Source organism: Cnephaeus nilssonii (genome assembly GCF_951640355.1).
Source record: "Cnephaeus nilssonii genome assembly, chromosome: 10".
In the NCBI taxonomy this organism is placed as follows: Eukaryota; Metazoa; Chordata; class Mammalia; order Chiroptera; family Vespertilionidae; genus Cnephaeus; species Cnephaeus nilssonii.
This window is the reverse complement of record NC_137081.1, coordinates 6,020,977-6,033,526: the sequence shown is the minus strand read 5'-3', so window position 1 is coordinate 6,033,526 and position 12,550 is coordinate 6,020,977. Positions and strand designations below refer to the sequence as shown.

The window sequence follows — 12,550 nt, the reverse complement described above, 5'->3', positions numbered from 1 at the left end:
AACTCGCTTTTTCCTATCCCGTGGACTTAGCACTCCGGTTCCTTATCGAGAATAAAAATCATGGCCGAGCAGGAGAGCATGAGGGCAAAGGAAATAAGGCGTTAAGTCCTAACAATCACTTTCATTACTTTTTCAGGTTCTCACACACATTATTGAAAAAGTAACTAGAAACGACATGTTAAACCTTTTGCACTCGGATGTCGAGTGTGACTAGACATGGTTAGCATTAGAATAAAGGAATCGAGAAAAAAGCAAGCGAGTGCAAAGGGTTAATGGATATCACAAGTCTTAATGCTTCTTTCTCTTCTAAAACATGGATTTAATATCTGCCCGCATACAATTTTCCCAACAGGTGTAAAATCTTTGGGGCAGTTTCCCATTTCTCCCTATTATAAATTAAATTAGCATGGACATGCTTACACATATAGCTTTGATTGAATTAGTTATTTGCTCATGATAATTCTCATGTGGAGGACCAGTGGGCCGAAGAGGATGCGCTTGCATAGGCCTTGATAACTAGTGACAAAGAGCATTCCCACTTTTGTAGCTGTTAGCGATGCAGATGAATTCCACGTGGACCACTACTTAGCAGCATTGACTCGGGGTATTGGTTGGTTAGTTGATGCATGCAGTGAAGACTCATTATTTCAGACATATCTGATACTATTTCAACTATTCTTTTCATTTTGTTTGGCCAAGTGCTTAAAGAAAATATTTCGGTTGCCATTTCAGAGCATTAAGCTGGGGTGGCAAGGAATTGTGTAGGCAATATCTTCCCCAAATATTCATGTGTAAGTTTGTGTTGGTGAAGTATGCAAACAAATGCAATATAAATGCACATAGGAGATATGTGTGTTACTTTTGTGGTGCTCTTTATATTTGCATACTTGAAAGACTACTGCATGCCTAAATTAAGTTAATTTTATGTCATTTGTAAATAATTTAAAAGTCATATTCTTAGCACCTTTGCCCCTTTATCATTCTAGATTATCATGACTTTAATGTAGCTTGCTACCCCCCAAAATATACATAATTTATATATATATACACATATATTTACTTGTATATATGACTTACAAAGATGTAGTAATATATTTTACATTCAATATTATAGAACTTTATGTAGTCCTACTTCTCCTCATCCAATATATATTTACTCCACCCTTGGTGTATCTCTACTCTGCCTCCTTCCCCCATCTCTCAGTTGCTCATTTTTAACCTGCTCTTTCTGTGGCTTCCTCGGCCTTTTCAACTCCATAGACATACTAGGTAGACTAGAAATCTAAAACGTTTTACCCCTTCTTATATATTTCTCGTAAAAATCCAATTTTGACCTTTTCCCCCCTGAAATTCAAACATTAAAGTCGGTGTCACCTCACAGATGATGTTACCATTTTTGATTGATATAACAGATGAAAATATCACCCACTGATGGCTGGTAGAAGAAGTGGGTATATCAGTCCACTGAAAAATATGTAGCAAAGCACATGAGTTAAACTTCCTGATTTTGTGGCCCTCAACTCCCCATGAGTGAATTGTGCACTAGTCCCGGTCATCACTGCTGTGGGCATCACATTGTGGAACTGAGAGGGGGAGAGATCTGCAAACGCGGGGGAACTCGAGAGAAATTGTGTGATTTCCCTGATGGCCAGGTGCACAGATGCACATGGCTGAGTGGGGATCTGATTGGCTCAAAGAAAATCAGTACCTATGAATTTGATGGCTCTCATTTGGGAAGTATTTGAGTTTATGTGTTACAATAAAATTGCCTTATGCCTCTTCAATCCAAATCTATCTAGGATATTTTTGGCTACGACTGGTCCAATAAATATTTGACATAATGTGCTTCACACAAATTGGTCATGCCCCAGCAAAATAAAATGCTATGTAATGTAGTTGTTTTACTCACAGGTATAGGAATTAACTTGAACTTAAAGGGTCTGGTCATGTGCTTTGTGTCTTTATATAATTGGCTAAGATGTAAAACATGTAACAGTCCGCGCTAATCTGTTGGCATTTAGCTCTTTACTGGATAGCACATTCAGGTGTGAAACTGTTCATCTTCGGCCTTTTTTTCCCATTAGGTTATTAAAGCTGCCATCATTGCCTACACACAGTACGAGCGGATTAAGTGGGTGCGGGTCTGGCCTGGCCAGACGGTGCTCTGTGTGTCCCAGACCTTCTGGACACTCGAAGTCCAAGCGGCTATTTCGAAAGGGCAAGAGGTGAGCTCTTCCTCCCCGCAGGCTCGCCAGCATTTTCCCCAACGATTATTATAAAGAAATGCAATCCACCCAAAAGCCAAGGGCACCGGCGTCTCAGTCTCGTTATTATGTACAGTACTGTACCTTTAAAAAGAGAGTCACCACAGGACTGAGAAGCTTCCGAAACTCAGAAAGGATAGTTCTCTTTAATGTCAGGAGTAAAGCTACCCTATGGAGGCCAGGTATCAGGCTCATTTAGACTATTTTCATCTTTATTTTTCATGCACTGCTTTTGCAAAAATAATTATTAATATTTTGAATGATGCTTGATTTGTAATACCCTAATACATTGGGTATATGAATTTAGTAACACTATTCATTACAAAACTCATATTTAATACCATTTATTACTAAATTCATATTAGTAATTAATTAGTAGCACTATTCATTACTAAACTCATATTTAGTACCATTAGTCCCCCTGGACTTCCCTCCTTTCTTGATGACCCCCAAACCATCCGCTTTATGGGAAATAGTGTGGAGGGGCCAGAGAAGCAAATGTGAACAGATCAGCCAAATTTATCGGCATCTTCCAATTTTTTCATTTCAAATGTAGTGTTTATCAAACCTCCTCCCCTCTGTCCAAACGTGTGTTTTTCTGGGCCGACTCCAAGAAGGCCGGAACAGGTAGGAGTTGAGGTAGAGCAATGGAGTGTTAACTGTAATCCTTTTACGCATCTACTAGACGCCAAGGGTAATTTGAATCTCAAGGGACAGGTCACGTAGGTCACTGCCTTCTCGGTGTGTCCTCTGCTCAGAACCGTCTGCTCTGTCGGCAGTTCTTACCATGTTGTCTAGAGACACGTGGCTTTTGGGTTTACAACAGTTCCCGCTGATGCTGAGATGGAGTTCCTCGCACATTTGCTAGTGTATTCAGTCCCCCCCCCCCCCCCCACACACACACACACTCACACACACTCAGGTGATATGGTGCAGATATGGAGCCGTTCACAGAGCAAGCCTATGAGAGCCTGCGCCTCAGGGTCACTCGCTCCACAGACTTGAGGGCCTCTGACGCGGGAGCCTACAAGACGTAGCAAGGCAGCCTGTTGCCATGTTCCTGGGCCGATCGCCCTCTCCCTCTGAGTGCTGTGGCGCTCTCCTGGCTGCTTCACGGCATGACATGAATGAAGCCTTACCTGTGCCCTGAAAAGCCAATGCTTCCTTTTGCCTCTGCTTGTGGCTGTTCTGGTGTGGGCTGCCCTTCACCCTCGGCCCGTGGGTCTATCTGGGAGGCTGGCCTATGTCTCAGTATTCTCTGTGCCGGTGATTTCTCCCCTAATTCATGCGGGGTTCACAGTGGAAAGGGACGGCTCTGGTTGAGCAGCTGGAGGCTCTTGGGAGCCCGTGGAAGACGGGGCGCTTCCGTCCTCTGCAAACACCCCGAGTCATCTGGCGCTTGGTGCTACAGAGCACCAGGTCGGATGGTCACACTCCCAGAGCCGCCGCCCCAGCACCTGCTCCCAGGGGGTTACTCAGCGAGTGGGGGCTGTGGACCTGGTGCCTGTGAGGCGTTCCAGGGGTTAGAACATGAACGAAGGGGTCATGGTGTCACAGAGCCTGGGGTGTCTCGAATGTCGATGTGTATCTTTGAGTCCGTGTATCTTTGTATCGTTAGAAGGGCCTAGGCAAGATACAAGCATTTGGTTCCAGATAGGGTTTATTTTGGCTGAATACGAGAGCAGTTAACTCCAGATTCGTTAGCTCGCTGTGTAGACTGGTTTACAAGGAAGACAATGTTAACAAAAATACTATCACCTGATACCCCTGAGGTAAGAAAAGTGGATTGTTTTGAAATCACGTCATATGGGAAATCACGATAAAAATGTGGAAAACACTCTGTATACATGCAAGTTCAAAGTGTTTTTTTTTTTAAAAAAATAATAAATTCTCATCCTATTGAGTAATCATATCTTCTTTTCTTCCAGGCTCTTGAGCAATACTTGGAAAAATGTAACAGTCAAATTGATGATATTGTCACCTTGGTCCGTGGCAAATTGTCCAAGCAGAATCGTGTGACTCTGGGGGCCCTGGTGGTGCTGGATGTGCACGCCAGAGACGTCCTCACGTCCCTTGTCAATAAGAAAGTCAGTGATGAATCTGACTTTGAATGGTTAAGTCAGCTCAGGTACTACTGGCAGGTAAGCGATAGCACTGGATGTTACTGCAACGCCATTGCAGCGCATCGCTTTGTAACTGGCGCTTGCTCGCATGGAAATGGTATCAGTGACATAGGATTTTTTCCTGACAGTTGACTCTACCCAAGCAAGCGTTCTCCAGATTGAAGATTGAGGCAGCCAAAAACTCTACATCTAAAACTGTATCTATAGCTAATCCAGCTCCCCATAGCCAAATGTATAGTTACATAGAGATACATAAACTCACATAGACACACACCAATCATGAGTAATTATAAAAATGTCCTCATTTTAAGCGAGTCCTGATGCTTGCTGAATCTGCACAATGTTGGAACTAGTCAGTTGAGAGCTGCATTTATAGATTACTCGAGACATCTATGGAAAGTGCAAATCAGACTGTTTCCGTCGGATTTAGTCATTAAAACTCTCTCTTGCTCATCAGTGGAAGGAACCAGAAACATCACCTGGAAGGAAGGCTTTCCTCAGGGCACCGGGTGGCTGGTGGTGGCCACCCCGTTGGGAGGTAGGGGGAGCAGGGACGCTTAGTACCGTGGGAAAGGTTGGGCCTGCTGAGAGGGGGAAGAGAGAGCTCACGACCGGAGATCCGGCCTCCAACTTTCTCATCAGATTCTATTCGCTTATGTGAAAGGCTTGGGTGAAATGGGGTAAGAGGAGAGAAGGTGCAAGAACCGGAACCCGGGAAACATAGGCGAGAGGCAGCGTGTGCAGTGGTGAGGGGCCCAGGCTGTGGCCTCATTGTTTCAGCCGCCCCCCTGACCGGATGTATGACCGGGCAAGTTACCTACTCCCTTTAGGCATCAGTTTCCTTATCTGTAAAATGGTGATCGTGAAAATACCCTGCTACAGTGAAAATTAATTTAATAAATGGTCAAAACTATAGGAGAATAATGAATGATCAGAGAAAGAAATTAGGAGAACAATCCCATTTACATTTGCATCAAAAAGAAGGAAATGCCTTGGAATAAACGTAACCAAGGAGGTGAAGGGCCTATATACTGAAAACGAGAAGACATTGATGAAAGAAACTGAAGAACACACAAATAAATTTAAAGACCTCAATAAAAATAAAGTTAAAAGTGTAAGCCACTTAAAAAAAGAAAATACAGGAGACATAAGGAACAATTATATTTTCCAAAGATGTTCTATAGGAAAAATTGAAGCCAATGACTTCAGTTACTTCGACAAGGAAATCAGATATTGAATTCTTCTCCTGAATTAAATAAACTTTAAAGATGTTGTTTATAAGATGGCTATTGCTTATAAAAGAGCTGGAGATTTCGTGTTATTTGAAATTCTATTATTTGAGCTAACTTTATTTTATCTGCTCTGTCCTAGGACAATAATTTAGAAACAAAGATGATTAATGCTGGCTTGCGATATGGGTATGAATACCTGGGCAACTCCCCGCGGCTGGTGATCACTCCGCTCACTGACAGATGTTACAGGTAAACTCGTTAACTTCAGGGATCTATTGGGAATAACTTTCACTCATCTCTAGACCACTCATATCTCATAAAGTACCAAATTACTTTCCACTCCGTAAACGTATCCTGCGTTACCTTTTCCTAGACCCTTAATTCTACTCTCAGCTTGATCTTCAATGTCTCTTTCTCTGCTGGCTTCTTCCTCTCCAGTCTGGAGCTCCAAGTATTGTCAGGTATGGCTGTGGTTTCTTACGTTGTTCACATAGCCTGTCAATTCTTGAAACTTTCTGGCTCTTATTTTTGGATCATTTGAGACATCTCTTTCCTTCCCCTGAAACACGGAATTTTCCTCATGGTTTCCTGGGTGTTCTCATTCTCTCTCAGACTCTGGCGGATGCCCAGGTCTAGACCCCCAGCCAAGGTCCCTCCTGTGGACTAGCCTGGCGCATGCCTGCTGGACAGCTCCATCAGCCATCTCATTCACATGGTTTCTGTCATCTGTCTGCGTAATGAAAGGTCTCTAACTACTTAACCTCAAGCTCCCATCGCCCATATTCCAAATTATCTCAGATACTGAACTAAATTTTGTTCTTTTTCTCTCAAAAAGTTACCTCGTTCATTGACTAAACCAGCCTCAGGATGCGAGCAGAAAGCCATTTCATTCTTTCTTATCCCTGTTCTTTTTAAACTTTGTTCTATCAAATATTGCTCCCCCTTCTCCCTAGATGAAGAAAGCTGGGGGAGACTCCCCAACTTTTCTGGTTATTCAAAGATGTTAATGACTAGCGGTTTTCTTTTTGTCAGATATTAAAGTCCATTTAGGCCTCATAGCGAAGTTAATATCTTTCATCGAGTTTTAAGCTTCCCTTCTCCACAGCTCCAGGCTCACCAAGCTTGGGCCTGCGTTCGGGAAGTAAATGTGGGCAATCCTTCGTCACTTTTATCCCTGTCCTGGGCACCCGTCCCGTGATCGCTGGCCTTTGGGCTCCTCTGCTGTTGGGGGTTGATGGCGGAGGGGCGAAGGCAAGGCAGAGGGAGGTCTATAGTGACATGCGTCTTGAATGACAACTATCTCTTGGCTGCTTCGTGCCCTTGGTGCTGGCACAAGCCCAGATGTGCTCATCTCTCGGGGGATCTTGATGTGGGTGCTTGGGAGCCCCCTCCCCAGTCCCTGGACTCTCCTTCGGGTGGGACATGCCTTCTCTGCGGGCTGCTGGGACTTCCCTGCAGCCTCTACCTGCGTCCCAGCCACACACACACACACACACACACACACACACACACACACCCTTTCTGTGGGGTCTTCTCTGATCTGGGTGGGCTCCCTGCCCGGGGTCCATGCCGCAGCCTCGGCTCTGGATCCTTCCAGCGCCAACTGGATCCGATTGAGGACACCAAGGCCCCTGTCCTGCCAGCTGTGTGAGTGCAACTCCTACCCTGCGGCCCCGTTTCCCGCTCTGCCGTGAGGATGTGCTGCAGGGGCTCTCCCCATTTTATTTACTTGGTATTTGTTACTGAGTGTATTGGGGTGACATTGGTTACTAATAGGCTTCACGGTTCGATAATACATCATCTGTATATTGTATTGGGTGTTCACCACCCCATGTCAAGTCTCCTTCCGTCACCACTTATCCCCCTTTGCCCTTGCTATCTCCCCCACCCCCTTTCCCTCTGGCCACGTATTCTTTCGAGTCAGTGTTTTGATTTCTTCGGAAATATTCTCAGAAGCGGAATTGCGGGTCAGAAGGGAGCTTAATTTTTAATTTTTTGAGGAAACGCCATCCTCTTGTGCACAGTGTCGGCCACTGACTTTTGCATTTTGCCTCTTCTCCTTCCTCCTTCTTCGTCTGTGTCTTATTTTCTTACCTTAGGTCTCCGCATCTTTCTGTGTGATTTTCCCATATTTACTTTCAAGTGCGTAATTCTGTTTCTCCGTGGTTGCTCTACTAATCTGTTCACTGAGTTTTTAAAAGTTCCATAATCATATTTTTACTGCACGTATTTAAAGTCGTCTCTTTTGTGAAAGTGGCCTCTTTTTTTCTTACAATTTCCTCATGTCTATTGCCTTTCCTATAAAATCTTCCCGAACAAACCACCGGGGTGCCACGGCGGGCAGGGTGATGAGTAACACTCCCAGGCCTCTGTCCATGCACCTTAGGTCTGGCTCTTCACTCTGATCTCTCTCTCTCTCTCTCTCTCTCTCTCTCTCTCTCTCTCTCTCCCTCTCTCTCTCTCCTTCCCTCTCTCCTCTCTCTCTCTCTGGTTTTCACCGGGAGCTCGCTGCAGCAGGGGCTGCATCCCCGTTGGTTCTCGCATGTTCTGGGCTGTGGGGGGGTCCACCTGGAGCGTTTCACATTTCTGTCTGGGAGGCTCTCGGGTTTTCTCTGGTCCGGGGAACACTTAACGATACCTTCCCCACGGCGATGGGAATGTGGGCTCCCTCGTCAGAATGATGTGCTTTTCATCGGCCCGTGTGCAGGTGGAGTCTCTCTGCCTCCTCGGGGGGCGGCTGGGGGAACGTTAGTCCCATTCGAGACAGCGCAGCCCCTGGTTGTCGCTTCAGCCCCTCACCTTGCTCAGTTCTGAGCGCTTCTTTTTTAAAAATACGTTTTTATTGACTTCAGAGAGGAAGGGAGAGGGAGAGAGAGAGAGAAACATCCATGACGAGAAGGAATCATTGATCGCCTGCCTCCTGCACGCCCCACCCTGAGGATGGAGCCTGCAACCTGGGCCTGTGCCCTGACCGGGGACAGAACCATGGCCTCCTGGTTCATGGATTGAAGTTCAACCACGGAGCCACGCCGGCCAGGCTGGGGCTTCCTTTTCTGACTCTGTCTGGATGTGTATACGCTTGGGCTGTGCAGGCACCAGAGCAATATGCACCCGATTGCTTCCCCAGCTTTCCAGCCCCTCCTCACTGGCCATTTTCTTTTCATTCTCTCAAACACGCCTGCGTGCTGTCCTCCTGGATGCAGCATTTCCGTAAGCTTGCAGCAGGGGTGGGCGGTGCAGGGTGAGCCGAGTTCTCCCTGGAAGTCAGCACAGACTCTCAAACGTGAACCTGTTTAGATCGCGTCCCGCATACAGCTGCTGGGTGTAAAACACAGTCACAGACAGAGCAGCGCCACGGGGAGCAGGGCCAGGGGCCGGCAGAGCTGCTGGAGGAGGAAGTGGGGGGCTCTCCGCTGACGCCTCCCTCCGCAGCCTGCACCTGGCGCCCCACCTGCTCCACAGGTGCCGATGGCTTGCTTTTCAGAACCCTGTTCGGCGCCCTGCACCTGCACCTCGGGGGCGCGCCCGAGGGCCCCGCTGGCACCGGGAAGACGGAAACCACCAAAGACTTGGCCAAGGCCGTGGCCAAACAGTGCGTCGTGTTCAACTGCTCGGACGGGCTGGACTACCTGGCTTTAGGGAAGTTCTTCAAGGTTGGAGTCGACACCTCATTTTTTTTTTTCTTTTACAATATGATAACTGCTCGGAGAGGGAGTTATGAAACACTAGAGGTCTGTGCATGAAAATTCATGCACTAGACGGGGCGGGGGGGGGGGGTGGTCCCTTAGCCCAGCCTGCCCCTCTCACAGTCTGGGAGCCCTCAGGGGCAGTGATCAGGAGAAGGCAATGCCCCATCACACCTCTGCTGCTGCCACTGCCAGCAGCATAAGCCTCAGCCGGCCCTGGTTACCTGAGCCTTGGGCAGCCCTGGGAGGCTGGGCAGCCACCATCCGAGGCTTGCCTGTGCCTCGGGCCGGCCCTGGGTGGCTGGGGGGCTGAGAGGACTGTAGGACTCCAGAGTCAGGGCGCAGAGCGGCGGGCCCAACTTTGCCGTGCGCCTGCCACCCCAGGGGGGCTGAGGGGACTGGGCGCCGCCATCTTGTGGCTGTGGGCACTGCCATATTTGAGGGTGTGACAGTCAATGACCATATTCCCTCCTTATTGGCTGTGGGCACCGCCATCTTTGCAACGGCATGCAGGTCAATTAGCATATTCCCTCTTTATTAGATAGGATGGATGAATGCAAATAAAAGACACTGTAGTTTAAGTAAAGTTAAGATTAAATACCATCTCGGTAATTCTCAAGAGAAGCGGGTTATACGGACGCTTCCACAGGAAGGAGCCCCGCCCCCCTCGCCAGTCCTGCTCCGTGGCTCAGCATTGCTGACCAGAATGGGGGGGGTGTCCGGGGGGCAGGTGAGGGGCTTGAGAGCTGCTGTGTAGGGCAAAGGCTATGGGACTCTGACTTCTTTGCCTGCAGACTTGTTCTGAGCAAGTTCTGGTTCAGGAACTCACTTCCGTAGGCACGTTCTAGTTCATGGTTTGTTGAACTTAAACATCCACGTTGTTGTTTTTCTTCTGATTCTGATTGAGAACCCGCCCTTCTGAGTTTGTAAGATTGCAAAAGGGGGATTAAGATGTAAAGTCTCTAAACCCGAGAACAGCTCGTCATCCCTTAAAATGTTAGGTGGTACAATTGAGCACAAAATTCTCCATTTGGGATTATGGGCTCTATTTGTTTGTTTTATTTCTTTTTTTTTTTTCTGTAAATCTCAAAGTACATTTAAAAAAAAATCTATAATACTTACTTTTCTGAATTTCTCCAGAAGATGTTAACATTTTTTTAAAAATGAAACTAACACAAAAGAATATACCAATTCTACCCCATACAGTAAACTGCTCCTGACTGAAACATGGCCTGGTCATTTTGGTGGTTGTTGTTAGTCCTTACCCAAGGATATTTTTCCATTGAATTTTAGAGTGAGTAGAAGGGAGGGGGAAAGACAGAGAGAGAGAGAAACATCGATGTGAGGGAGACACATCAATTGATTGCCTCTGGTACGCACTCTGACCAGGGCCAGGGATGGAGCCTGCAACCCAGATACATGCCCTTGAGCAGGAATCGAACCTGGGACCCGAAGGCCAGTGCTCTATCCATTGAGCAAAACCGGCCAGGATTGGCCTGGTCATTTTATAACAAACTTGGAGTATAAAAAGTCTCTACATTTGTGATGTTGAAATAATTAGAGTAAGAGTTTTTTAATTCAAAATTATCCTATATAATAAAAGGCCAGTGAACATAAGCATAAAGACCGAATGACCAGAGACCAGAACCACACGGCCCCTTGCCAGGCTGGCCTTGCCCCCAAGCAAGCAGTTAGGGGTGGTCAGGTAGACAGACCAGCATTTTGGGGGTGCTTAGGTAGGCAGACCAGTGGTAGGGGTGATCAGGTAGGCAGACAGCCCCTCGCTTGGCTGGCCCCACCCCAAGCAAGCAGTTAGAGGTGATCAGGCAGGCAGGCAGAGTGGTTAGGGGCAATCAGGCAGGCAGGCAGAATGGTTAGGGGTGATCAGGTAGGCAGACCAGCAGTTAGGGGTGATCAGGTAAGCAGGCAAGTGGTTAGGGGCAATCAGATAGGAAAGCAGAGTGGTTAGGGGAAATCAGGCAGGCAGGCAAGTGATTAGGGGTGATCAGGTAGGCAGGCGAGCGGTTAGGGGTGGGTGATCAGGTAGGCAGACGGCCGCTCGCAGGCCTGGCCCCGCCCCCCAGCAAAGAAAGAGGGAGACCCAGGCCACCAGTGGCAGCGACTCTGTGGCAGGTGTGCAGCCGGCCAGCGATTGCCCCACAGAAGGAGGCCCAGGCCAGCCAAGCCATCGCACCCCACGCCTGTCACCTGCTGAGGGAGGCCACAGGTGGCAGGGGAGGGGGGGCAGCGCTGAACAGATGGCAAGCAATGGCAGTGGCGGGGGTGGGACCAGCTGCCTGTGGCTGGGGGAAGGAAAGCCCCGATAGGCCCAGATCTCAGGCCAGGCCTAGGGACCCTACCCGAGGGGTCCCGGATTGTGAGAGGGTGCAGGCCGGGCTGAGGGACCCCCCCGAATGCACGAATTTTGTGCGCTGGGTCTCTAGTAACGAATAAAATACCAAGAAAGCATTTAAATGACCAATTACTATTGTTATCATCTTCTGTAATGATATACAACCTTGTTGTAATGATTATTTAAGAAAGATATAGCAAATCTATTTGTTAGATTTGCATACCAGACAGTTGCATATTTCTAAATGTTGAAAGACACATCTGATATGTGTTACTCAATTTTTTAATCTGTATAATGATATTCTTAATTCTTTAATTTAGATTCATACACTAAATTATATTAAATTTGCTTATCAGTAAGTATTTATTGAGTGTATGGACACTGTGTTAGGATTAACTTATGCTGGATAATGGGGGTACAAAATAAAAAAGACACGGGTGTTGGTATTAAGAACCTCACAATCCGTATAACTGAATATGTGGCTTCATCAGCATCCTGTTCTTTGTGATTCTAAGCCTTTTACGATAGCATGTACTAGAGACTGGGTCACGGATAGAATTTTCTAGATAATAAAAATGAACCTTCTTTGACATGCATAGAGTTCATGTCTAGTCCAGTGTGGCTCAGTAGAGGAACTGTGTACACATCCCAGTTCAGCCACCGTTGGCTGTGCGGACTAGTTCTAATTATGTAACACCTGTGTGATGCGGCCTTAGCTTCCTCACAGAAAGATGTACACAGAGTGCCATGCGTCCTGCCTGGCACACACCCGGTTCTCAGTGCAACACGCCTACATACATGTACAGCCTATGTCGAATGTACATTCAACAAACATATGTGAAATAAAACTTTTAAAAAATGAATCTGAATTTGGACTGAGCTACTCTGGCTT

At 47.0% G+C, this 12,550-nt stretch overlaps 1 protein-coding gene across 1 annotated transcript in view; it reads left to right on the top strand.

Annotated features, from left to right (window-relative positions):
- The window catches only part of DNAH7 (dynein axonemal heavy chain 7), a gene marked incomplete at both ends in the record, with an annotated part of 165,773 nt that overhangs the window by 52,664 nt on the left and 100,559 nt on the right, over positions 1 to 12,550 (top strand). The window contains 4 exons of the mRNA XM_079783090.1: positions 2,085 to 2,225; positions 4,193 to 4,405; positions 5,759 to 5,868; positions 9,104 to 9,272. Coding sequence (XP_079639216.1) covers positions 2,085 to 2,225; positions 4,193 to 4,405; positions 5,759 to 5,868; positions 9,104 to 9,272 — 633 coding nt within the window. The remainder of the gene's footprint in view (positions 1 to 2,084; positions 2,226 to 4,192; positions 4,406 to 5,758; positions 5,869 to 9,103; positions 9,273 to 12,550) is intronic.